We start from the raw sequence: 27,467 nt of genomic DNA, 5'->3' as shown, positions 1-27,467 counted from the left end.
ATAAATGTCAGTGAACCTTTGCCATGTAGCAGCATCCTGTTTCCATAGTCATGGTTTCAGAAGTTGTGATATATCATGTCCTTCTCCTTCTCTTTGTTTGGTGGAAGTGCGTTTTTGAGATTTACATGCTTTGGGATTCCTAGTCCATGACATTAGGGTGTATTGTTCAAATTTTTGTTTTTTACACTTCACATTTCTCTTAAAGATTGGATCTGTGTCAAATAGTAAAAAATAGCCATTGAACAGCCGTATAAACAAATTTTGTAAACAGGTAACTGTTTATCTAAACCAGGGGTCCTCAATCACAGTCTGGAGGGCCGCAGTGGCTACAACTCTATGCTTTGTTAGTGCTTTCATTCGTCAAAGACAAATTTTAGTTACATTGTTGAATAGAGGTCCTCAATTACAGTTCTGCAGGGCCGCAGTTGCTGCAGGTTTTCACTTCAACCAGTTTCTTAATTAGAACCCATTTATTTACTACTAAAGCAATACAGTTCTTAGGATTTTAGTTATCTAGCTTGTTGCAATTCAGAAGCCTTAATTGCCTATTTTAGTTTTTAGCAGCTGCATTTAAGTTTTAATTGTTGCCTGTTTAATTAACCAGACATTACTTAATAATGAAATGCAGATAACCAATAAACCAGCAGCTCTCCAGATAAAGGGCTTCCTTTTAAACCTGTCCATATGCACCATCAGGTATCTGTGGTAATTTGTGGTGACGACTACAACACAATCATAATCTTATGTAGCCCCTTTAATCATACACATCTCTCTATTATATAAAAAAATCCTGGGACGAGATGAGACTTTTTAGCTTGGGATGAGACGTGACGTTTTCAGAGAGATACTTTCAAGTCCTGCGAGACAAGACTTTATGCCAAGAGATTTAACCACGCGCTGGAGCCGGAAATAAAAGACAAAGATTAGATGACAAAGTAGAACCTCGTAAACAGGTTCAAAAATGTTGGCACGATACACATGCAGAACAGGTTAGAGATAATGAAAGTACTAAAATTTAAAAGTCTCAAAAAAATAATAGTAAAGATCGCATTAGTGCAAACAAATGGAAATTATTACTCGGTAAAATAACGGAACAGCGAAAAGGGAATTTATTGTTCAGATTTAAACTTTAAGTCGGAGACTTGCAGATTGTCAAATTCATGTTGCCATCAGGGAAAAAGTAGTGTTTCTTCCAAATAAAGAGGCGTATCCGCAAGAATGAAAAGATTTGTTGTTTAGTTAAAGTGAAATCCACGTACGCAAGTGGAAGAGATTCGAAGTGGCTGGCGCGTAGCGCAGACCGGGGGGCAAAGCTCCCTAGCATAAATTAAATTAAGACCCTGGAAATAAACTGACTAGTCTAATATAATCACATAACTCAAATAAATCAAAGTATAATGATTATCTTTAAACATTTACCCATAATTCCTGTTTACTATATCCTTGCCAAAGTATGCAAAGAATGCAATATCACTGTCCAATCAATGTATAACATCATGACATCATAGTGAGAGACCAACTATACAGAGATTATTGGCATTGGCATTCAAGGAATGAATATGAACAGTGTAATCTAGCAAGACATACAGTAGCTGGTGGTGAGCAACAGGGTAGAATATATTTTCGTTGGTTTAAAACATGTTTTAATGTAAGTCCATTTGAGAGATGCTTATACTTTAAATTAAATCAGCCTTTCTCAAAGTTTTCAAAATGTGGAGTTGTGGTCCTGTTGCTGTGTTGATCATTTAATTTTATTTTACAGCATCTGTGTCTCCTATGTTATGCCTAATGTTAAGTCTTATTCAGCACAAAAGCCAACAATTCTCCTACAGTATGTACAAATATTTATATACAATTAATGCAAATTTTATTAAAATTAATAATTAACAGCTATTATTTTAATTATAAAGTGCAACTGACGATATTAGTAGATTTGTGGGTCTATTTATCTAACTACACATTCCATAAGGAATTAAACTATAAGAAAAAAATTTCCCAAACAGGATATTGTGTCAAACCTTTCCTGTTTTTATGTGTGCTAGCTTATGCCATCTGCTCTTCATTTTCATCTATGTGTGAGCATGCAAAGACACTGTTTAGAAGGAGCATTGCTGGAAAGTGATGAGACACTTTGAGTGATTAGATGACTCTTGACATTCCAAAAAATATGAAAGAAAAGAAAAGACAAATTGAGTACAATTACAGCCAAAGTGTTTATTTTTATCTAATTCGACTCAAAAAGCTAACCATTAATATGTTGGTGTATGACAAACACACACAGAGCCGGTTGCCTTCTTTTAACCTTTATGTCCACTGACAGTCATATTTTTACCATTCTATGTCTTTTTCATGCTTAGCTTGGACTTGTAGGCACTCCAGGCCTGCAGTCTGTTGTAATTCTGTCTAATCGTTTCCTCTGTAGGATAGGAGCTCACAACCTCCATGGCAGACTGCACAGATGTGCGAGGAGCCTCCTTTAGAAAGAGCTTGTGGGGAATGAAAATGCACTCTGTACCTTCACTGATCTGTGAAATTAAAAACAAATATTGTCCACATATTATGTTTATTTAAATTAAATTCATATGTAAGTATGTAATCACTGTGACTGAAAAGTCAGATGTGTTTGTTCCTTTTTAATTTTTTCTTTTTAGTCATCCTGGTGTGTATTCAGACTAATATCTATCTATCTATCTATCTATCTATCTATCTATCTATCTATCTATCTATCTATCTATCTATCTATCTATCTATCTATCTATCTATCTATCTATCTATCTATCTATCTATCTATCTATCTATCTATCTATCTATCTATCTATCTATCTATCTATCTAAAAATATACTGCCTATAGCAAGAATATGACTTTAGCCTATCCTGGTTATTTTTCATCTTGAAATATTATAGCATTCAAAACTATCATGTTACCAAAGTTGGCAATGTGTAAGGTACTATTCTCTTTCTTTCAAAATGGCAAGGTGGTTAGTATCGCTGCCTCACAATTCCAGAATCCTAATTTCAACTGCCACACAGATCCTTTTTTTTTTGTTATTATACACTAACACTTAAATGTCCCTTTATGAACAGAGGTGGATTTTTGTGTCATTGTGTCCTACAATGGAGTTGAATTTTTTGCCATCAGTGTTAGTTAGTTAGGTACCCATTTCCTGTGAAGCTGAACTGGATAAGAGATTTAAAACATGAATGGATGGATTCATTTTTATTTCTTAAGCATGTATGTCATACTGTATAATTCATTATTATTTGCTATAAATGGTAAATTTTATATTGCGCACTATAATAAAGGACTCTACTGAATATTTGAACAAGTAGTGAATAAATCAGTGTGTTGAACTTCGTAAACACAATAATGAAGCACAGTGAAAGTGCAGCTCTACAACTTATAAAAAGTTTTCACTCTTATTTACTTGCTCTTCTTATTGTCTTGTAATATTGACTTTTAATTTACCTTTTGTAACATAATGTATATTGATAGATAGAATTTTATTTGTCCCCTGGGGGAAATTTGTTTTTTTTACAAATGCTCTATAAAAAAATAAATAATATAGATAAATAAATAAAGACACACTATGGTCTGAACACACACCAGAAAGACTAAAAAAAAAAAAAAAAAAAAAGTAAACCTCTGACTTGCCAGTCACACTCACTGTGATGCATTATGCAGACATATTGCTGTTGGTATAAAGGAGCCCCAGTAGCGTTTCTTGACACACTTCTGCTGAATAATTCGTTGGCTGAAAGTCCTCAATTTGGTGTGTCAGAGAGAGGATGTGCAACAATATTAATAATGACACTCAGTTTCTTTTAATTCTATCCTTTGCTACTACCTCCAGGGGGTCAAGAGTGCACCCTATAACTAAGCCTGACCATTTAATTATCATTTTGATTCAATGGGCTTTTCTTGAAGTGATGTTACCAGCCCAGCACACCAGAGCATAAAAATTGCACTGGCCATCACAGAGTTGTAGAAGATGTAATGGAGGTCACTTCACACATTAAAGGAACGCAGTCTCTTAAAGAAAAAGATCCTGCTCTGCCCTTTCTTATATAATTCCTCAGTACTCTGAAACCAGTCCAACCTGTCATTAATGTGGACCCCCGAGTACTTGTAGGAGTGAACCACTTCTATATTCACTTCTTGAATAGAGGCTGTTTGGTGCAGTGAAAGTCAATAGCCAATTCCATGGTTTTGCTAATGTTAAGATGCAGACAATTCTCTTTGCACCAACAAGCAAACTTTTCCATCAAACTCCTCTCTTCTGTCTCATCCTCTTTATCAATACACAAGAGACATGGCCTGCTGTTATATTTATAGTCTGAGGTGTACAGAGTGAAGAGAAAAGGAGACAGAACAGTTCCTTGTGGTGCTCCGGTGTAGTGATCAAAATCAAATAACTGCCATGCTAATGTGAAAATATAATTCTACAGATCAAGGTAAAAGGCAGGAAACAACGTAACTTCATACAATTATTCACTATATAGTGTCCATCTATTCATTCATTGATTTTCGGAACCCATTGATATGAATTCAGAGATGAATAATCAGCATAATGTTCTTTTTACTGTTTTAAAAATAATTTTGATATTGTTCATCTTTTAACTGCAGTTTTTGAAGAAAAATTCTGTTATCTATAAATAAATTTTAATTGCATTTTAATAATACAGATTCTTTTAGTAGATTTCTTACCAGGCTCATATTATGGTTACTTTCGACACCAACAACTTCTGGTGGCAGCTGTGAAAGAGTAACAAATGGAGGAAGTCAGTTAAATTTTAGTATCTGTTTGCCAAATAAAATTGAGGAGAAAATGGCAGTTACAATTGTTTGCTGTCAATAAAGGCCACAAACATCAAACATTTTAAAATTTCTTGTCATACACATTATAATTAAACACATAAATGAAAGCACTACCCAAAAATTATATTTTTAATTTACTTACCCCATGTAGTTTGTAATGATGGTCGAGAAAAAAATGTAATTTCATGTTTTCCTGTAGTACTAGGGTGTTGCACCGTGTTAGCCGTTATGAATGTAGTGAAAAGTCAAGCAAAATGACACCTTTTATTGGCTAACAAAAAAGATTACAATATGCAAGCTTTCGAGGCAACTCAGGACCCTTCTTCAGGCAAGATGTAATATAGAAACTGAAATTTTCTGTGTTTATATGGACACTAAGACAAATACAGAATTGGAAAACATGCAGAATGAGAGAAAAATGTTTAGGATATAATAGAACCCAATGATGACCTGTTCTGTGCAACAGCAAAAGAATATCCTTGGGAAAGAGAACAATTCTCACGTTACTTGGGTTGCATAATCCACATGTCTGTTATCCAGTCATAAGCTCATAACACAAGCATTTTTGCTAAAACATTAATAGTTACTTCTGGAAAAATCAGTGTCTATCTTAAGCAGAAAAAACATCTTTAATGCTGTGCGTTTGAATAGAAGACAGGATTTTTGACAAATAGATGACATGGAGATGCAGATCTTCAGTTGAAAAGCAGTGTGAAAGGAATGCGTATCTTGTTTATTATGATATATGCCGATTTTTCCGGCATATAATACTTTTCTGGAAGTATTATTATTAATAAAAATTTAGGAAAAAATGTTTGTGTTTTACACATTTTGAATGTCCAGCTGGATTACTGGCATGGCATGTCCATGGACATTTTTTCACATTTGCCATTGCACAGCACTTGCCACTATTAGGTTCTATTATGTCATAAACTTTTTTTTGCTGCTTTAAAAACATAAGATTATATTTTCTTCTGGCCATCACTGCAAACTACATGGAATAAGTAGCATACAAAAATGTATTTGGGTAGAGTATTCATTTAATAAGGCCAATAATAATAATAAAAGTATTTACGAACACTACATGAAACAATTATGGAAAACAATCCACTGATACATATTGGCTTGACATTTCTAGCATGCTAGCATAAAGTAAGTTTTGAGTGAGTGTTACAAACAAAATCATTTTATTTATATTTTTGATACAAGTTAAAAAAATGTAATATCCTTCATGCATAATGCAATATGTTACTCTTTATATTTTATAATTTAATATTAAATATTTGCACATTTCAACAGTGAGCTCAAGACTGGAAACATCCACCAAGAATATCTGACTTGACCAGGACCTGAGTTTCTAACTCACTAATTGTGTGATTTTCTGCAATTTCCATGGCTTTGTGTTTTTTTATGTTCTATTTTTTGTTTTTAATTTCCTCCCAGTCTCTTGCTCTTTGTGTTCTTTGTTTGAAGAAAGGTTAATATCTTCTGTTCTATAGCCTTTAGGGCCACAGTTTCCTAAGGGCTTTTTAAAGGCGTCTTTTTGCACAGCCCCTTAGCTGTGGCATTAGTTCTTTGTACCTGTTTTCTTTGTCTTCTTTTTCCTCTTTGTACATTTTGTAAGTCTTACACTCTTTTGACCATTTCAGTTAAGGATTGTTCTTGGTTTTAACCCTTTAACCGCCAACTCCCTAAATATTCCCCAAGCCAGGCGAAATCTGAACAATTTTTGTTTTTTTACTTTTTTACATTTTTTTTACATTTTTTACATTTATTCAAGCAGTATTGACCACTAAATGTTGTGCAAGTTGCCAGTGTATACACGAAATCTATAAATGTAACCTGAATTCTCAGCTAAGCAAAACATCTTGATACCAAACCGTGCCCTTTTCAATGGTAGATACTGTCGAAACTGTAAGCGGCCCTTCCACGACAATAAACTTTCATCAACTGCAACTGACGGTCCTGGCATGTAGGGCAACTGAAATGCTTCAAATAAATGATCAATCAAAGGACGTAGCTTGAACAAGTGGTTGCGGTTTGGATCTTTCTTATCTGGCTCGTTTCTGTTGTCATTCAAATGAAAGAATTTCAGCAGCAAAGAGAATCAGTTACGTGTCATGACAGCTGCAAAAATATGTGTTGCATACATAGGATCTGTAGACCAGTACATCTCAATATCTGGTTTTCTGATTATTCCCATCAACATCAAAATCCCAATGAATTTTTTCATTTCGTTTTCATCAGTGTCAAACCAAGCACGAACACGGGAATGTGGAGGTAAATTGGGATTTTTCTCAATAAACTGTGCTGCATACAGATTTGTCTGATGAACAAAATGTCTAATCAAATCAGGTGACACAAACAGCTCATAAAACTGCTCAGCAGTGTAATTGTTTACATCAACAATAAAGCCACACGTTCCCTCAAACGAATGCAGAAAAGGTAGTTCACCTCGGGCAGCAGCCCAGCTGAGATGCTGGGGATACACCCACTCAGCGCCGTCATCCGATGCGTCTTCATTCACAATATCATGCAGCGCACGTTGCTGCTCATCACTGTCACTAAAATCTTCTTCAGAACTGCTACAATCATGATCAGAACTGTCCAAAATCGCCTGCAAAGCCTCACTTGAAGTCAGTTTACGTTTCGCCATATTCACAGCTGTTACATGCGAATCACGTCACATGACCGGCCAAAACAACCACAGACTTGTCGAAATACAACGTAGTAATAATACCCACGCCAAACCGTCAGTTATACTACTTGCCAGGCATTCATATAACCACAGGCAAATGTGCCGGATAATTCCGGCAGTATGGCGTTAGCATTAAAACAGCGGTGCCGGATATATCCGGCAGAGGGCGGTGAAGGGGTTAATTAATGTTGATCTTGAAATTTGCCAAAGTGTTTTTCACAATGAACATGCTATATTTGCCAGTGACCTTATTGGCCAAATATTTTCCTGTAAATTCACCATGCAGCTTGCTTAAACAGCCATTTTTTCCCAGCACCCCATGATGCTTTAAGAGGCCAGTGTGAAGAACTTTCAATAAGGCTGAGCTGCATCAGGTCAGGCGTGATGTCACGAGTCGATCAGTACTCCAGCCATCCACCCTGCTTTTTAAAAAAAACAAACAAAACACTTGCAGTATTTTCATTTGAGGTGTGCATTAGCTGACCATAATTAGAACATTATGAGTACTGCCACTGGATATATAATACTGATCCCAGTGTGCTGGTACATTATCCATCCATCCATCCATTTTCCAACCCACTGAACCAGCTGGAGCCAATCCCAGCCAACACAAGGCACAAGGCAGAAACCAATCCCGGGCAGGGTGCCAACCCACCGCAGGACGCTCGTACATTATGCTGCATGGATAATTAACAATGTGCAGCAGCTATGATCTAAAGCAAGCCTTACCTGAGAGAGAAAATAAATAATTAAAACAAGAAAGAAAGCATATGTGATCATATGACTGGAAGCAAAAAAGACATTCCAGCTGCACCCAGCACTGCAATTCAAACAATGGAACAAGCCAGTCACATGCTGCTGCTTCACTGCATGGCTAATGTGTGCCCCAAGACTGGAATTATGAGCACAATGATATATATATATATATATATTTTTTTTTTTTTACTTTTTTGATATTGTAGGTCTAGTGTTGTATTTTGTTTGCGACTTTCATTCCATCTGCATCTTTTGTTGTTTGAGACACGGTGGCACAGTGGTTAAAACTGCAGCCTCACAGTTCAGATCACTTTTTTGGCCACTATAATCAGTCCAACATAGTTATATGATGCTTCCTTAGCCCTCAGGGACACTTAAAACACCATTGCACCGTTATAAGCAATTCAAAAGTAGTTCAGGTCCTCCTTCCTCATTGACTTCAATACATTCCGCAGAGATCGGCAAAGTTCCTGAACATTTCCTTGATGTCACCAAACTCACGGCAAAGTGAATTGTGCAGGGTTTGCTCATCACTAGTCTTTTGGATTTAGATTTTTAGATTTGGGGTGCTTTTGTTTCATAATTCTGTCACTTTCTGTGTTAATCAACAGCTACCTCGGCTTGTTTTACTTCTTTTGTTGCTGAATTTTTGAAATGATGCATTTTACTTGAAATGCTTTTTTTATATTTATAATTTTCAACTTTTTATTTGTGCTGACTGCAGTAGCAGATTGTAATTTGAGTTAAAACCGGGAGATGAATTGTAATCAAAGTAACAAGCTGGGAGACATAACTGAGAACTTGAGAAAGAAATAACCATGGCTCAATACGTGCAGCAAAAATAATAGTCAAGCAATGGAAAAGTATCTGGAAAACCAGTAAACACACACGCAACCATAGGAAAAATGTTAATCTTAATCATAGTCAGGAAATGGAGAAGTAATTTGCTATTGTAGCAGTAGAGGCGTGGAGCCACCTCTAACACCCTCAGGTACCACTCTTGAGACCAGGTGAAAGTATAATAATAATTATTTTTATTATACAATAGTGCACCAAGCACTCTCCTCACCACACTCCTATACACAATAAACTCTCTCTCTTCAATACAACCCTCCACTCCCAGACACTTAGCCCACCTTCCTCCCAGCTCAGCTCAGCGTCTGGGCTTACCCAGAGTCCTTTTATAGTCCCTGACCCGGAAGTGGTTCCAAGCCAAACCCACAAGTCCATTTTCCTTCCGGGTCAGGGCAAACAGTCCTTTTCTTCATCCCGGGAGCACGTCACTTCTTCCAGTCACGTGACTGAGATGTACTCCCGGGTTATAGGGCATGCCAGAGCCCACTAGCCCCCCTACAGTGACTCCTGGCGGCCCCCAAGGTATCCAGCAGGGTTGTGTCACAACACTACAAAGTCCATGAGGCCCTGCTGGAACTCGGGGCACCAATATGCTGTCCGGAGGGCTCCTCCTAGCGTCCTGGGGGTGGCGACCGGAGTCTGTAGCCGGTCGTCCTTCACACTATCCAGAACTTCTCAAAACAACAAAGAAATAGGAGTTTAAAAGTGCAGGAAGTGCACAAAACTGAGCTTTATACCCTTGATGTCACATACCACACATTTCTGCTTGACTTTACATTGCAACAGCATAGCAAGCATAAAAAAACAACATAGCATCACAGGAGATCATTAGTTACCCTCAATATCATTAAAAAAATAAATGAGCACACGAAAAAAGTGAAATTTAATGCCCAGTAAAATGAAGACTTAATCATTTTGTGAGGCCAAAGAGAGATTAAAAATCAAAAGCAAAAGACTGATCATCACATTATTTAGTTAATAATTATAATTATATAACTGGAATCATTGTGTTGGGAAGAATTTCAGCTGTTTCATTTAGTTAAAAACACAACAGTGATTATATTGACATTTAAAGGATGAGGCCAAGAATGACTGGCAGAATGAATGGCAGGATGTCAGCACTTTACTTTAGGCTAAAGGCGATGGCACATTTTTCCTGACTGGATCAGTGGAGCAGTGATGCCCATTTAAAGCAAATATCACGGAAGCGTCAATGATGACCTGTGTGCATATTAATCAAGTGTCTCAGTATTACTCCTAGGAATTGCACTTAACATCTGACTAGAATAATAATTTGTCCTACCCTAGAGTAGGACACGAGAATCGTTATGAAGGAGCCTACACCCACTCCCAGCAAGAAGTAGGAGTTCATGTTTCAGAAGGAATGAGGTTACAATTTTACAACAACCCAAAATGGCACACATGAAAGCGTTTTGTAATTTCCTTTGAAAACATAATGACGTTTCATAGTTTTCTGATACTAATCCTAAAACTTCACCACAAAGATAATAATCCCTCTATTATATAAAAAAATCCTTTGACGCAACAAGACTTTTTTGAGACGAGACTTTTTGGAAGAGAGATTTTTTCAAGTCCCACGAGACGAGACTTTTGCCTTGAGATTTTTTCAAGTCACGCCCTTCTCTCAAACATTTTCAAATAAGACCACAGCCTGACCCACTCCCATTCGTGTGAATGCTTTTGTCATAATACTGTCTGAGCTCTCAGCTCTTATACATTTTAACGTTTTCCTCACTTTAAGTTCCCAATTAAAAAAGACACATTATGCCCAAATCTTATCGAAGAATTTCATCACGAAGGGTTATCAACATAAAAAATGAGTACACGTGCAATTCTACCACTGAGAAATGAGGAAGTCGAACGAATTAATGCCAAAAATGTCAATCGGTTACACATCAAATTGGTTAAAGGCATCCAAAATTATCGAACAGTTACACATCAAATTGGTTAAAGGCATCCAAAATTATCGAACTGTTACACGGCAAATTGGTTAAATACGTATCAATAGACTATGCTGAAAGAGTTGGTGGTGATCGTACGGAAGATGAAAGCAGCAACTTACAATATCACGAAGAATATCTACAACCATTAACAACCTCCAGTCTTACAAAGCACAAATTACTGTAGAAAGAAGGATGTATCCAAAGAAGGTAATGTAGTACATCTTCCGCGGATTACATCAGACAACAAAGGAGATCTTGATATGCCATTCGTATTAAAATGTTAACAGTTTCCGGTTAGAATAGCTTTTGCAAAGACAGTTAACAAATCTCAGAGCCAAACATTTGAAAATGTTGTTTTATTTAATAGAAAGAAAGAAATGAAATTCAGTCATGGGCAGTTATACGTTGTGTTGATGCATATGTAACAATTCCCATGAAAATAAAAATCTGTTTAAATTGTACATCTGCATCTCCATACACGAGCAGCAAAACCGCAAAGAGGCTAACGCATAACGCAGACACGGGGGTTGGGAAGTGAAGCGAGCAAGGGGCAAAGCCCCCTAGTAATAATAATATTAATCAAAGTAAGAGAAGGAGAAAAAGAAGAATGAAAACATAATAAATTAGGATATTGTGTGTTAAGCTGTATGTAACTGTTGCCACTTTCCAACAACATCAAGAATAATACTGTAATGAGCCCAGAAATAGAAAGACCAGGACAAACACATGGAATCAGAATTAAGACCAACAATAGGGCACATTTATTTAACCATCAATGATCCACAGCTGTACTTTCAGAAGAGTCAACATCTTGCTGTTTTGGCCACAGGAAACACCTCATAAAGTAACAGTTACTAAAGTAAGCTGTCACTATTCTTACACTGTTTCTGAAATTGCATTCACTTTTCCAGTTCTCCCAATCATCTACCAGAGTTGCGCACTGTGCTTCTCTCCATGATCCTTCCCCCATCTTCTGCAAGTCTGTATTTATTCAATGTCCCAGGAGTCTCCGCCTGCCTTCTTGAACCTTCCTGGGCTTGTTAAGTGTAACACAAATATTCCTGAGATTTGTGAGATGCTTAATACGGACATTGGTCATTTATGTGCTATAAAGGATTTTTGTTGTGTTTCAAGGCCGCTATTGGCCACAAGAGGAGGTTCAACCAACAAAACAAAAATCTGTAAGCAAAAATGGATATTCCTAACCTTTGATTCTCTGCAATTCTTTTCTGACAACTATTAAACACTCAGCACATTCTCATGAAATTTGTTGTAATCATTAGCAAAAACTGTGCAAATTATAGTTTTTCACTAATTTAGAAATGAGTTGCAATATGAACATTTTCTGTGAAGCAATATTTTGTTTTCAATGTCTTACCCAAAAGTTGCCTTCTTCTAAAATTCCCACCCTTAAGGACAAAGTTGAAGATAATGCAGAGGCAGTCACTGCTGGATTCTATACAAAGTAGCAAAACATTTAATGATTAAAGTACAGAAACCTTTTGTCATGTAATGAGTACAGTGTATCAACTGATTAAAGAAAATGGATGGTATGATATAAATGATAAATGGAATGCCACACTCTGGTTCCAGCTGACAAATTTCAGATATCTAAGATAAATAATAGAGATAAATTATTCATTAATCCAAATGCCCTTTGTCACACACGTGCGATTGGGAGATAGCTAAAGGGCCTGAATGACAGCAATTCCACACCGGGGGGTGGCGGGGTGCACTGACTGTCTCTCTCAATCCCTTACAGACCATCCACAGGAAATCCCGCAGGGTTCCGATGCCACTGATGGTGTCACTTCTGGTTCCGGTGCCCACTGATAACGTAACTTCTGGTCCCCGTGTCACAGATGATGTCACTTCTGGTTCCAGGCTCCACTGATGACGTTACTTCCCGTTCTCAGCATATAAAGCTGCCATCTTAAATACCTAATTCAGTTCAGTTTTGGACTCACATCTGTGAACATGTCTGTTCTATTTATACTATTTTTGCAGCCAAGGAACAATATATGGGTGGCTGCCCCAATCCTTTTTGATGACTTTGTGTCATTCTTGTGAAACTCTATGAGGCCTTCATCTCAACCATTAGTTTGTGACTACATCCCCATCCTGAGGCCATAAGTCATGAGCTATACACTCTTGAGCTTGGGCAGCATATACCTTCCATCCCAAAGATGTCTTCTGTTGCTCTGTGCGAACTGCATTCCCTCTGACCCCATCTCCTCTTGCTCTAAACTACTATCACATCACTCTTTAAATACTGCATGACATGCATAGAGTCCGACACAGCATTTGCCATGCTTGACGCATAAGAGAATTAGAAACAACTTTCAGAAGTTGTGATGCTAAATTGGCCATATGTGAGTAAGTAAGGGTGTTTTAGTGACTTGTGTGACAAATTTGCACCTTACCCAGAGTTCTTGAAGATCTTGCCACATTCCGATTTCTTGTGTAAAGATAAGAAAACTACTAAACATGCTCTTGTCTACATATATACTTAGCATAACAATTTTGTTTTTCTGTAAGCTGTATGCAGCCGATAAAATACACTGAGTCTTTATTTAGTGTTGTAGCCCTTCCTTTAACATGATTTAAGCACAGAGAGCTTAGCTTTAATAATTGAAGAACAAAGTAGCAGCCATAATGATAGCATGAATAAGCTGTGAGTGAACTGGTATCCCTTCTAGGGCCGGTTCCTGGCTCCCCACATCCCTGCACTGGATTAGTGGGATTGAGAACGTTATGTTATATTATAATTGAATGGTTGAATTAAAATAATACAATTAAAGTGATCAGAGGTACAATTCTTATGTTTAATGCATTTTAAAAACTATTTTAAAAGCTTACCTTTTTGGACTGTACTTTCAGTGTGTACAAATGCATACTGTTAGCTAGAAAACCAAGAGAAAAACAACGATTCAATACAATTCTTGTCATTGCTGTTTTATTTTTAACACACTTGATTTTAGTAACAGACAAATCAAATCGTGGATGCTGCATATTGGGAAAAGTTTTAAAATGTCAGCAGAAGCACGAAACTGAACAAATTCCATTGGAGAGATTCATTTTTATAGAAGTTACACAAATGAAAATAAAATGTATTCATTATATCAGATTTCCCCCACTCCCAATTCTGTGCTGGAAAAAAAATTGAAAAATGATATAATGAATGAACATTGAAATATAAACAGCTATATGCCAACATATGCATTTGACAGCTATCTAGTATATACTTACTCAAGTCATCTGCTTTTAATGAAGTGGCCAAAATCTGAGTGTTAAGCATGGGAGAGTAGAAGACACCACAAACTTACATTCTAATTGAATAAGAACATGGTAGCAATATGCCATAATTTTAATGACATGAATCACCATCTGCCCAAAATATCTGTATCCTGTAATTGTGTCAACAACTTGTCTTAACCATTTAGGAATTTTCCAAAAATGAAATAATGAGTTTTAGTGGGGCTTTAGTGGGACCTGTGAGAGACAGAGATGCTGATAGAAGGGATGAAGATATCTCAACATCAGCATCAAATACTCAATTCCACAAACAGACACATAAATGAATATTCATACATTTTGCAAAAATTTTGTTCAGTGTGTAAAGTGTTAAATCGTATTGAACATAAGGAACTGACATAATTCATGATAATGATGGCAGCTACTCCAAAACAGTGAGATGTTCAGGTTCACACATGCCAAAAAAATCAGCCAACGGGTTACTTAACAGGGCGTCTAGGATTCAAGACCCAAGGCAGAACTGAAACAGGAGCACAGGTCGGTCGAGAATGCTACGAGATCCATCAGCCTGCTCAAGCAACCTAGAAACAAGCTAGAGGCACCAGCTATAAAGAAAATGTCACAAAATCCAGAAAGAATGCACATCATTGACAACTGGAAAAATTTGAGTATGATTACCCAGTTGAGTTTGCTACAAATATTTTAACGATACATTAAATTATTGACACAAGTTTACTACTTACAGTAACTACTTTTTGCACAACAGCAAAGATGCCATTGATGACAGAGATAGTTATTTACTTGTGTTTAGCAGATTCATTGTTAAACAGAAGTACGGTCTGACACATGGAGATTTTAGACACTTAAGTATTAGTTTTCAGGATAGATAAAAAGGAATTGCTAGACTTTTTCAAGGTCAAAATACCAGAGATGTTCTTAAGTTTGTTTTACTACTCTCAAACTAATTCTTTATAAAAAGCAAAGTGCAGTTGAGCTTCTAACATGAAGTTCACTCTTATAGTGGCCACAGTGGTGTCACATCATGATGCATGCACCTGGAAATGATGTATATGGCAAGCCAAATTAACATTTAGAGATATCTCAAATGCATTTTAGATATCTCAAACTGAATTACAGATATCTAAAAATTCATCTATTTTAAGATATCTAAAAAGCATTGCACAGTATGATATCTCAAATAGATTTCAAGATATCTTGAAATGATATGCTGTACATTTTAAGATATCTGAAATGCATTTCAAGATATCTTAAAATAGCTTCTTGTGCATTTCAAGATATCTCAAATACATGATACATGCATGATAGGTCAATTTAAGATATCTGAAAATTCATCTGAAGAGATGTTTGAGATATTTGAAAATGTATTTGAGATGTCTTGAAATCCGTTTGACATATCTCAAAATGCATTGCAGATATCTTAAAATGTAAAGGAAATTATTTTAAGATATCTCAAAGCGAGTTTCAGATATCTTAAAAAGGAAATTACATTTTAAGATATCTGAAATTCATTTTGAGATATCTCTTAATGTTAATTCGGCTCGCCATAATCTTGGTCTCTCTTCATTGAATCTCTCTTCACCAATATAATGTTTAAAGTGCCCTTCATCCAATATACTTCTTCCATGGCACCTAGATCATCTTCCCAATTTCTTTCTTGCTTTATAATAAGGAAAAGGGGGCTGAGCTTTATCAGTGGCTGCTCCACAACTCTGGAATGAGTTACCTTTATTCGTCAGAACCACTTCCACAGTCCTGATATATCCCGTTTAAAGCTGCATCCCTTTTCTCTGGCTTTTGGAGACACCGAATAATGTGTTTGCTTTGCTATGGCTTGGAAATCATTGTTTCTTTTAAGCTTAGGGGTTTGGAGACCAAATTGTTTGTACAGTTTATCCAGTGTTTTTATGTCACAGTTTTATGTTTGTTTTATTTTGTATAGCACTTTGGTGCAGCTGCTTTCTGTTGTAAAATATGCTTTATAAATACATTTGATTTTATTTTGTATGTATAAGTACATATTGTTGTACTTCCGTGATGCAATCGTTTCCCTATGCAGGTTAACTTCACACCCTAAAATAGATAAAGTGGAAGAGAAAATATATATAGATTATATGATATAAGTAGGGTAAACTATCAGATGATTACACAACCAGGTTTTCAGGTGGGAGTTAATTTATCTGCACAGGTTATGCAGTATAAACCAGTGGTCCTGTACTTGGTTCATGACTTGACAAACCCTTGGTGAAGGAGAATCTTGTAGAATCTAATTTGTTTGAATAAAAGATGTACATCGTTTGTCAGAAACACCTTTGTGTTTCCAGTTTTGTTCCACTTCTGCATATTATCTGTGAACTCATCTACATGCTGCTATAATCCATAGTGAGAACCTCCTCTGTCTGTGCCTCCCAGGGCCGTCTTAACAGCATCATAGCTCCGTAGGCAAAGTAGTTCACTGGGACCCCTGTTTTGACAGCAAAACAGAAACATACATAGGCGTCAGAAACACCATGAGCCCCTATGCTCCTGTGACCCCTGATCAGTGCCCATTGTACCCATAGGTTAAGATGTCCCTTCACTGCCTCCCATAATAACTTACCCCCAGGCCCTATAACCTACCAGAAGTTTTCATTGGGCCTCCTTTCCTTGTGCCTCGTACGTGTTTGGAGGAGTGTTCAGGTCAGTCATGGGTTTTTGCTAGGATATGGGCCACTACAGTTTCATGTCTTCTGAGCTGTGAAACTTCTACATAATTCCTGCGTTTTCTGTCTCTTTGTGGCAATTTGTTATTCCCTCACCTTATCTAATACACAATTGTCAAGTCTCTTTTTGCTTTTCTTTGTAAATGTCTGGCTCATATACCAAAAACATTATTGCTATTTATTTATAAATTATACTGTTCTACTCACAATGTGAGTAATGGCATAGGGTAAGATTTAATAATTTACTTAAGTGCCCAGTGACATTGATCAGCAGATGGGCTGGTGGACGCAGAACTGTTGTCAGGCTCTGGTCATAATTAATTTGTTTTTCACAATATTATGTTTAATTCTGGTCTCCTATTTACTTAGAAATTAATTATTCCTAGATTGTTTACTATTGATTTTTCCAGTGTTGTTCATTAATGACGTTGCTGGTGTCCTTATCCATTGTGTGTGTTGCTGGGGATGCGTTTTTTGTTGCCATGTGTGCGTATGCATTTCTAACATGTTATTTAAGACAGAGCTCCATATAGAGAGTATGTCTATAACTTTAGAAGAAAAACTAAATAAATTCCATTACAATTTCTTTCAACTTAAATAAAAAAGAATTTCAGAAAACTAGCTCAGAATTATCAAGTTTTTTTTGCCCTTTCAGCTTGTCAACCAGTATTCTTTCTATATTTCTTGACCTTTGTTTGAATTTTTAAAATGTATTTGCCTTGATTTTGCCACCCATGATTAAAATAAACACTCTGTTCTAACTTCAAGGATGGGTATATTCAGTCACTACAACTGTGACTTTTGTACTGATCTGAGGTGATGAAGTGAAAGACTTAACGGCTTGGTTATTATTACCAAGTTAATGCAGCAAAAAACAGTGGACAAAATGAGTTTCCTCTACAGGGTTGTTCAGTTAGAAGCTAAGCAATCCAGTAGTTCTCGGAGAAGAACTGATCTGAAATGCCCCAGTTTAAACATTTTATGAAGATGTTCTCCTGATATCTCTCACAGGAGTTGAACTGGGCATAAATATTTAGAGGTATTGCAAGAGCAAACCAGAAGTCAACAGAAACACCTGTATGACTTTTAGCTGGCTAGGTAGTATCTAAGAAAAGACCAAGAGAAAATGGAGGTGCAGAATGAAATAGACAAGTCTGGTCAGCTCTACCTGTTGCTACATGCAAGGGAAAGTTTTTCTGCTAAGTTTGCGTTGGGGAGATTTTCAATTTGTTGTGATCCTTGTAGTTTAATAGTTCATTCCCATGATCAGTGTCAGTTTGTAATGTGGGGTGCTGGGGTGCCCCCCTCTCAAATATTTTGAAATCTCTACTAAAATTAATTATGTAATGTGAAATAATCATGAAATAAATTTATTTGCACAACGTGCCTGGTGTCGTCGCATGTCAACATCCATTACAAATTGAGTCTGACTTGTATTTGTGAATAAAAAATAAATAAATATTGAGTGAATACCAATATTTCCAGAGTGAAGGATGCCAGCTAAATAAGAGTCTATGTAAGTCCTTTATCTTTTGGCAAGCTGGTGACCTAAGGCTCTCCTTTAATTGGTTGCTTTCAGATTTTTCTGGGGATGCAGCTCTGTGTGCCCCGGCCACTCCCACATTTAATGGCATCAAATTAGTATTGTTTTAGGTTTTTTTAATCTAATGTGATTGGACAATCATCGATGCACTATATCATGTTGACGTCAATGGTTCACAGTTCACACCCGCCTTTAATGTTATGAGCGAGCACAACCTTCAGAAGATGGCAACTTCAAGCGTAACCTCAGAAATCAAAGAAAAATTGGTTATTTCTTTAATGAAACACCCCTTCATAAATTATTCATTTAAAAAATAAAATAACATAAAGACCCTTGGACTGGACCAAACTGACTTAAGAATTCTGCAGATGGCAACTGATTGAGGACGTGCTTACACACTGACTTTTTCCAGCTCTTTTTATGACAAACAGTAAGCTAACTATGAATCCAGAAAGGGCAGGTCTTTGTGTGTGTATTATTTGCAAGGCAATTGGTTCCTGAGATTTTTAAATTCATTCGTTTTTAATGCTGCTTTTATAGTTATTTTACGTTAAGTGATTACTTTTCCAAACCATGCATTATAAAGATTGAGAATGCTGTGGTGCCTAAAACTGTAATGTAACAGTTGCCTCGATAACAAAGGGTCTTCTTTTATTAGGCATTCTACAGCTCCTGCAACTATAAGCATTCCAAATATCCACAATGAGTAATCACAGAAGCAATTTAATGCTGTGCTAAATAATGTTTTTATTCCATAAAGTAGAAATTAAATATTAATAAATACAAAACAGCAAAATTATCTGCATCCAACCTGACAATAGACTTGGGATATTTTGATTCAGGTGGTTTGTTATTCTTGTAAGCATTTCAAAATCAGACTTTGATGCCCTTGTTCCATGCTGAATTGTGCAGCTTCTTTTTTTTTCATATTGTGCACAAAAAGAGATCTACTTTGGCATCAGAAAATGTGAACAGACTTGTGTGCCTTAGCAACTGATTAAATGTTAAGAAAGAAAAATAATGATGACAGTGGTCTTGAGTAATGCTACAGGCATGTCCAAAATATTCTGCTTTGTTTGTCATAATTTTGACAATAAATTGAGTTTCTGAAATCCTCTGAGAATTATATCCAGTATATCACAATACTGACATTATTATATTAATAGCTGATCTGATGATGTAGTAACTGTACGTGTTAACATAATTCAAAGTATACTCTAGTACTAAACAATGTCCTGTATAATTACAAAACGTGCAAGACTCTGTCTTTTATTTTTATACATTGTGTGTTTTATTTCCTTAGTGTGTTTTAGTAATAGGCCTACTGTTTGTTAAGGTCATGCAGGTTAAGAAGGTTGAAGAGAGCAAAACCTCGAGACAGTGTTGTTCACCAGAGGCTACTACTGACATCAAAATTTTGAGTGCTATCATGCCAATTACATTTTTTTTGTTTGTTTTGTCTTGTTTTTTGCATCATCGTAAGGCCATACACAGATGGCTATGTCTTTGAATTTGTGTGCATCTTCCAGCGTTGTGTGCATTACTGAGGAAGGTTTTATTAGAGGATCTCCCTCATTCAGCTTCTGATGGTGAAGTTCTATAAACTGTTTTAACTATGTGAAATTACATTAGGCCTCCTGGTTTCATATATGCCAACTCACCAACACATTCCTAGCTACACTGTTACTATTACTACTACTAATAATAATTCTTTACATTTAGATATAGAGCTTTTCTCACTACTTGAATCGCTCTTTGTGTAACCAACATTATAGTTTGTGTATGTGTTTTTACTTTTCTTTTCTCCTGAGCTATGAAGTGCTGCTTCAGTTTGTCCACACTAAAACTGCACCCCCAATCAAATTTTTTTCACCAGCTGCCACTGCTCAAGATCATGAGATATGAATATCTGAGAGCTCCTATTGTAGTTTCACTAGATATAGATACATTGAAGGAAGACCACAAGACAAATCCGTAAGTTGCTTGGGATCATTTCGGAAGAGCTTAACGAGCAAATGGATATCTGGCTCATCTTATTGTCACTGTAACACTCTCAGTGCCAGGACATGTTCTGAAGAAAATGTATAGTTGGGCTCAACAAAAATTATTTTGAGATATGGGAAACATACATCAAACTAAAAAGTACTTTTCATGTCACCTTGTCAGGAAACAACACACAGTAATAACTAGTAGTGCTGACAGTTTTTGGATATATTTTAAACTGACTACCACACCTCACACAGTTCTTGTAAGAATCATGTATAACATACTCCATGCATGCATTTGAAATAAAGATGATAATTCTAAAATCACATTTAGATTTTGTTAATCATGATGTGTAGCGTTTGAGAACAAGCAGTAATGACATCCAATGTACGTGGGATGACGAAGTGCTAAGAAAATGTCAGACCTTCCCTGCAGATTTGTAAAACTGATGACAGAAAAAGTGAACCTTGGCAGCCAGTTGTGACTTCTTAGCTTATGGCATTAGGCTGACAGCAAATCAACACAACATTTCAAAAAAAAAATGTGTTCAGGTAAGATTCACAAAGGCCATAGCACTGAGGTGATTAGAAAGCAAGGGAGCTTCAGCAACATCTCTTGTGTTTTTGAGTTATTATTTCCTAAAGCACCATTCTGTAAGTCCAGTCCTCACTAATGAAATGTGTTACAATACACCTGTCAGGAAGCACCTCAATTAAGAAAACTTTTGCCTTAAGTGAACCTTGAAAAATTATTTTGTTAGCTTTGCATGTAGAACAACAGGATATACAATATACTGTGGCTATACTGAATGGAGAAAATAACAGTACACTGAATCTGCAAAACTCAGTTTTGAGACCACAGTGACTCCAAGAATATTGACTAGTGAATACAAAGGGTTAAATGCCAGCAGAGATAGAGCCATTAAGCAAATACTCTGTCATTTTATGCTAAGCCTCTTTTTTGCTTTCCTTACATTTTATAAACTTATTAGCACTGCCAGGCCACACTGACTCACACATATATGGAATCATAGGCAGTCCCCATTATCTTCTTCATGCCTGTGACTGTAATCTCAACTAATGAACAATTTACAGTAATTATGCCTTTTAAAAGAGAAGCTTACCAGCCAAGGAAATCAGCAGACAAGTAACATTGCCAACACTCTGTTCTGAAGTACAATAAGAAATAAGCTTCATTATACAATAAAACATGTACAGTAATAGCCCAATATTCTGCAACGGACTGGCTTTGGATTCTGTATTTACTTGAAATGGTTGGGTTAAGATCTGCCCCCTGCATCTCTGAAATTTGATTTAGCAAGTTTAATAAATAAATGAGTGAATTATAGTTTGATAATCTGTAAGACTGATATGCCATCCAGGGCTGGTTTTTTGCCTTGTACTCCATTCTGCCTGAAAAGGTTCTGGTAATACACTGGACAGTCAAAATCTGCCCATAATACCTTGTCAAGACTACACTGCTTGGGACATCTTTCTCACTCTTTTAAGTTCCAGTGCCTAGAAAAATTATTCACTTTCTCAGAAGCTTTCACATTTTATTGTTATACAATATTGAATCAATTAATATGCCTTTTATGACACTGATTACAGAACAGAAACGGCACTAAGGTGGGTTGTAAATGACATTCTGATATCCTCTGATGAAGGAAACTCCACTGTAATTATGTTGTTAGACTTAAGCGCAGCATTTGACACCATTGACCATTCTATTTTACTGCACAGGCTAGAAAATGATGTTGGGCTTACAGGCACTGTGCTTATTTATCAAATCAATTCCAATATTTACAGAAATGTGCTGACAGTACTCCATCGTTATACACAGAACTGAAATATGGTGTCCCGCAGGGCTCAGTACTGGGACCTTTACTGTTTTCACTTTACATGCTTCCACTGGGATCTATCATTAGGAAACATAATGTTAATTTTCACTCATATGCAGATGACACCCAGTTATACCTTTCTTTTAGATCAAATTAAGTTTCTCCAATGTTGTCTTTAATTAGTTGTGTTAGTGAATTAAAGGAGTGGATGGATGAGAACTACTTATCTTTAAACACCGATAAAACAGAGATGTTAATTGTTGGAGGGAATGACACTGATCACAACAATATTCTGTCATCATTTAACTCAGTTGGAATCACCATTACTTTTACTGAATCAGCCCGCAATGTAGGAGTTACTGTATCTTTGACTCTAGCTTGCCATTTAAAGCGCATACTACAAAGTTGTCCAAATCATGTTTTTTTTTACATCTTAAAAATGTTGGTAAATTAAGGCGCTTCCTAAATAAACAGGATTCTGAGAAATTAATTCATACATTTATTTCTATTAGGATTGACTACTGTTCACTGGATGTTCAAACTGTTCTTTATACAGCCTCCAGTTAATCCAAAATGCTGCTGCAAGAATTATTACAAGAAAATACAAACATATAACTCCAGTTCTTAAATCCTTACACTGACTCCCGGTTAGGTTTAGGGCAGATTTCAAAATCCTCCTTTTAACAAGTAATGCATTAAATGGCCAAGGTCCGGCTTACTTGCCTGAACTTATCATGACTTACAAACCAGAGCGCACATTAAGATCTCAAGATGCCGGTCTGCTTATGATTCCAAGAATTAATAAAATAACAGTGGGAGGTTGAGCTTTTAGTTACAGGGCCCCTAAACTGTGGAATGGTCTGCCTGCTACTATAAGAGATGCCCCTTCAGTCTCAGTTTTCAAATCCCGGGTGAAGACTCACTACTTCAGTTTAGCATATCTTGACTAGAGCTGCTGATTAATTGTACAGACTGCATCTCTGTTGTTAGTCATTAGCACTAAAACATAAGTAATATGATAGTTATAATTTATTACTAACCCTCACCTATTCTGTTTCTCTTCTTGGTACTCAAATGCGGCACTTGGTGCATCGGCCCACCTGCCAAGTTGTTTTGCCTGCCTAAGGAAAAGTTATCTCTGATGGAGGATCTCAGGAATCTGGGGTAGAGGGGTGCTTTCATTGGATTGGCTGGCCCAGCGCTGTTTCAGCTGTGGAATTGCCAAATGGGATAGGCAGCTTGATGGCTGAGGTCTCTAGGACTGTAATCAAATCCAAATCATATTATGTGATATCGTCTACTGTTAAATTCTGCTCCGTACTTGTAAAATTTGTATTTTTATACTGTACTGAGGATTTGTTCTGTTCTGTGTATTGTATTGTATTGACCCCCTTCTTTTTGACACCCACTGCACACCTAACCTACCTGAAAAGGGGTCTTTCTTTGAACTGCCTTTCCCAAGGTCTCTTCCATTTTTTCCCCTACAAGGGTACTTTTGGGAGTTTTTCCTTGTCTTCTTAGAGAGTCAAGGCTGGGGGGCTGTCAAGAGGCAGGGCCTGTTAAAGCCCATTGCGGCACTTCTTGTGTGATTTTGGGCTTTATAAAAATAAATTGTATTGTATTGTATTAACAGAGGAAGACTCTTTAACTCTACAGATGTCGACTTTTGTCGAAATTCAGGGATAGAGGATGGCAATCAGCTGGAAACTGTGATAAAATTCACTGTTACATTTTAGTTTGACTCTCTTTGTTAGAAGGAACATTAGCTTTGTTGGTTTGACCTGCTCCTGAAATGGCATCAACATCTGGCGAGAGACCAAAGCAAATGCGCAAAGTAAAATACTCCGTGAACAACATTTTGATTATTATCACTGAATCTGACTTTGACTTATCAGACTCTGATTTTGATACAAGTGATTTGGAGATGGAGATCGAAAACAAAAGTGAGGTACTGGCATCAGCTGCTTGTGTAGCTGATGCGTCTATGGTAATGTTTACCTGGGAGGACCGGCACTTACGTTGACAAGAGGTAAGGTACAAATCAGACTGTGTCGCACTGCGACTGCCACCACCGTACAAAGGCAGCCAGGCAGCTGGCCTGCTGCACAGTCCTGCTGACAGTTGAACTGCCCCCATGCAGCCACCAGCAACAGTGAACAGGTGGCGACAGCAGCAAAGCAGAGAGCTACAGACATTTGATTTATGTGTGAAACCATTGCTTTGTGCACTTTTCAGAAAACAGAATTTTCTTGGGAAAAAATATTCAGCCCTCAAAGAGTTAATGCCAAAATAGGAACAGATTTCTGCCAAGTGGTCTAAATTCATTACAAATACCAAAAAAAACAATAACTGATTGCATATGCATTCACCCCCATCAATTCAGTTTAGTAGACATACCTTTGGCAGCCATGATGGCACTGAGTCTGTTTACACAGGTCTCTATCACCTTTGCACATCTGGACACAGCAATTTTTCTCCATTGTTCTTTGCAAAACTGCTCAAGTTCTGTCAGGTTGCATGGGGATTCTGAGGGAACACCTTTGTTCTAGTCCAGCCACAAATTCTCAATTGGTTTGAGATCTGGACTCTGAATCGACCATTCCATGATATTAACATTGCTATTTTTAAGCCATTCCTATTCCTTAATATCAAAAAGGCCAAACTAAATTGACTGTGATTCAATCTTGTATAACAATAAAATGTGAAAACTCCCTAGAAGGTGAATACTTTTCACAGGCAGTGTATTTCTAGAGTTGATGTACTCTTTGATTTATGGTCTCATTGACATAACTAATGATCCTTTTGAGGTGGGTCCTGGGCCAAGGATAACTATAATAGCTCACATTTCCCTATTGTTTTTTGTCCTCTTTAGGACTATTGTCTGCTTTTACATTCCAGTTATTAAGGTAGGTACACTGATGCTGCTTCTATGACCACATTAGTCTTTCTTGGCCTTTACCATTTTATGTTTACGATGACTTTAGCTCTGTGGCAATAGTTGCAGCAGGGCTCTCAAGCAACATTTTTCAAGAGGGTCCAGCTGCAGGCGAGACAGTCTGAAGCCTCAGACTGATTCAGCGACCAGAGACATGCTGAGGCCCGTAAGATGACGCCCCTGTTAGGGGCCCCTTTTTGACTCCGCCCACTATATTGCATGCCCGTCATATTCATTTCAATTCTTTTTAGTTCCTACTCTCATACGTCGATTCGGTAGTTTGGAGAAAGCTGCATTCAGCATTTATTAAACTTCAAAATTATTGAGGTCTCTCAGTTCTGCATCTGAAGCAAAATCACAGAATGGATGTGTCTTTTATTATTGGTTTTATATATATATATATATATATATATATATATATATATATATATATATATATAGTATACTAGGGGGCTTCGCCCCCTGCTCGCTTTGCTCGCCAACCCCCATATTTGGTTTTCCGGTTACACACTTTTAAGATTGTTTTTTTCTTTGAATTGTTGCTATTTCATTAGTTTCACTTTTATTTCAGAACTTCTGTAAAAACAATATTTGTAATCTTGCGTGTCCCAATATGCTGAATCTTTTTAATGAGGTCAGGATAGGTTTCTCTGTTTGGAATTTCAGCATAGACAAAGTGATCTACATCGTCAGCATTTAATGATTTTTTTTTACAAAGTAACAAAGTAAGTAGAGTTCTGCATTGGACTCCTGTCAGTAAAGTCGTGCTATTTTCCTCTCACAGTTCCAAAAGTACATGGGTTTACCAAGGTGATACCCCAGCTTGTGTCTAGGTTTTTGTACAAGGGCTAGACAGAACCTTTTTCACTCCTGGGGTAAATTTAGGTTTTTAAATAAGCAGCCAGATACATATATATACACTAACAAAGTAACCAATAAATGCAGGTGCGGTTAACTCCGTTTTTGAAATTCTCAAGATTCTTTATTTGTCACATGCATAGTTATACAGGACAACACGCAGTGAAATGCATCCTGATCTGCTTATCAAAAACTGTGCAAAGTTAGAAGAATATCAGTTAGATTAACAAAAAGTCATAGATTGAAAGATAACAGTATAGTAGAACATAATAAATAAGTAAAATTATGTGAATAAAGTAGAATTAAGTGTTAAGGTGCAATAGTGTAGTAATTATTGTGCCAAACCAAAGTTAGACTGGTGCATAGTTAAATGAGGCAGTTTGTTTGTTTGCGCTACTGTGATCTTTACTTTTTTATATTTTCTAATTTTCCTACTTTCATATCCTTTAACTTTCTCCACATGTGTATAGCGCCAACGTTTTTTTGTTTTTTTTTTTGAGCCTTTCTAATTTCCCTGGTTTCATAATCTCTAACCTGCTCTGCATGTGTTTAGCACCAACGTTTGTAAACATCTCTATGAAGTTCTACTTTGTCTTTTACTCACTGTCATTTATTTAAGAGCCGGATTGGACGTGCTTTTTTTTCAATTCCTCTTGTTCCGGGCTGATAATTACTTTCTTTATTTTCTGAATTTGCACCTCGATTATTCTTTTTTGCTCTTTTTTCTGTCCAACGCATTTGAGTCTCTTTTCTCAGCGCTTTTCTTTCTTCTTCGTTTAATCGTCGATGTTTCATTTCTACCCTATTCATTTCATTTCTACCGTATTTACCTTATACACTTTATATGCACTGAGCCCTGGAGCTGTGTGTGCTGCATGACTGCCTTTACACTACTGATTTGTTTTTTTTTTATATTGCTTGTAAGTAGGGTGTGTCTTGCAAGACTCTCGTTCTATGTTCCCGTGAGACACACCGTGGCAGGTCTCTTTCGTCTTGCGGGTCTTTAAATTATCTTCCGAGAAAAATCACGTATCGTAGACTATCAGGACAGGGGACAGGATTTCTTTTTATAATAGAGAGATATATATATATTGTGGCGGTTGGCTGAGGGCTGTGCCCAGCCGGGACGCCAAGAAGGACCGTGAGAGGGACTATGTCTTCCCTGGACCATGAGAGGGCAGCCACCCTGGTTTGTGTGGGGGCCACGGGAATTGAGCATGGAATCTCAACCCTGTAGGGG

The 27,467-nt window shown here is 36.9% G+C and overlaps 1 protein-coding gene across 1 annotated transcript in view; it reads right to left on the bottom strand.

Annotated features, from left to right (window-relative positions):
- Positions 1 to 2,194: 2,194 nt before the first annotated feature.
- LOC114652832 (cyclic nucleotide-binding domain-containing protein 2-like) overlaps positions 2,195 to 27,467 on the bottom strand; it is a 187,343-nt gene continuing 162,070 nt past the window's right edge. The window contains exons 14-17 of the mRNA XM_028803142.2: positions 13,950 to 13,993; positions 12,469 to 12,546; positions 4,707 to 4,754; positions 2,195 to 2,525 (exon numbers count right to left, since the gene is read on the bottom strand). Of these exons, the coding sequence (XP_028658975.2) occupies positions 2,337 to 2,525; positions 4,707 to 4,754; positions 12,469 to 12,546; positions 13,950 to 13,993 (359 nt within the window). The 3' untranslated portion in view covers positions 2,195 to 2,336. The remainder of the gene's footprint in view (positions 2,526 to 4,706; positions 4,755 to 12,468; positions 12,547 to 13,949; positions 13,994 to 27,467) is intronic.

This window comes from Erpetoichthys calabaricus, chromosome 5 (genome assembly GCF_900747795.2).
Source record: "Erpetoichthys calabaricus chromosome 5, fErpCal1.3, whole genome shotgun sequence".
Classification (NCBI taxonomy): domain Eukaryota; kingdom Metazoa; phylum Chordata; class Cladistia; order Polypteriformes; family Polypteridae; genus Erpetoichthys; species Erpetoichthys calabaricus.
This window is presented reverse-complemented; position numbering and strand designations above follow the sequence as displayed.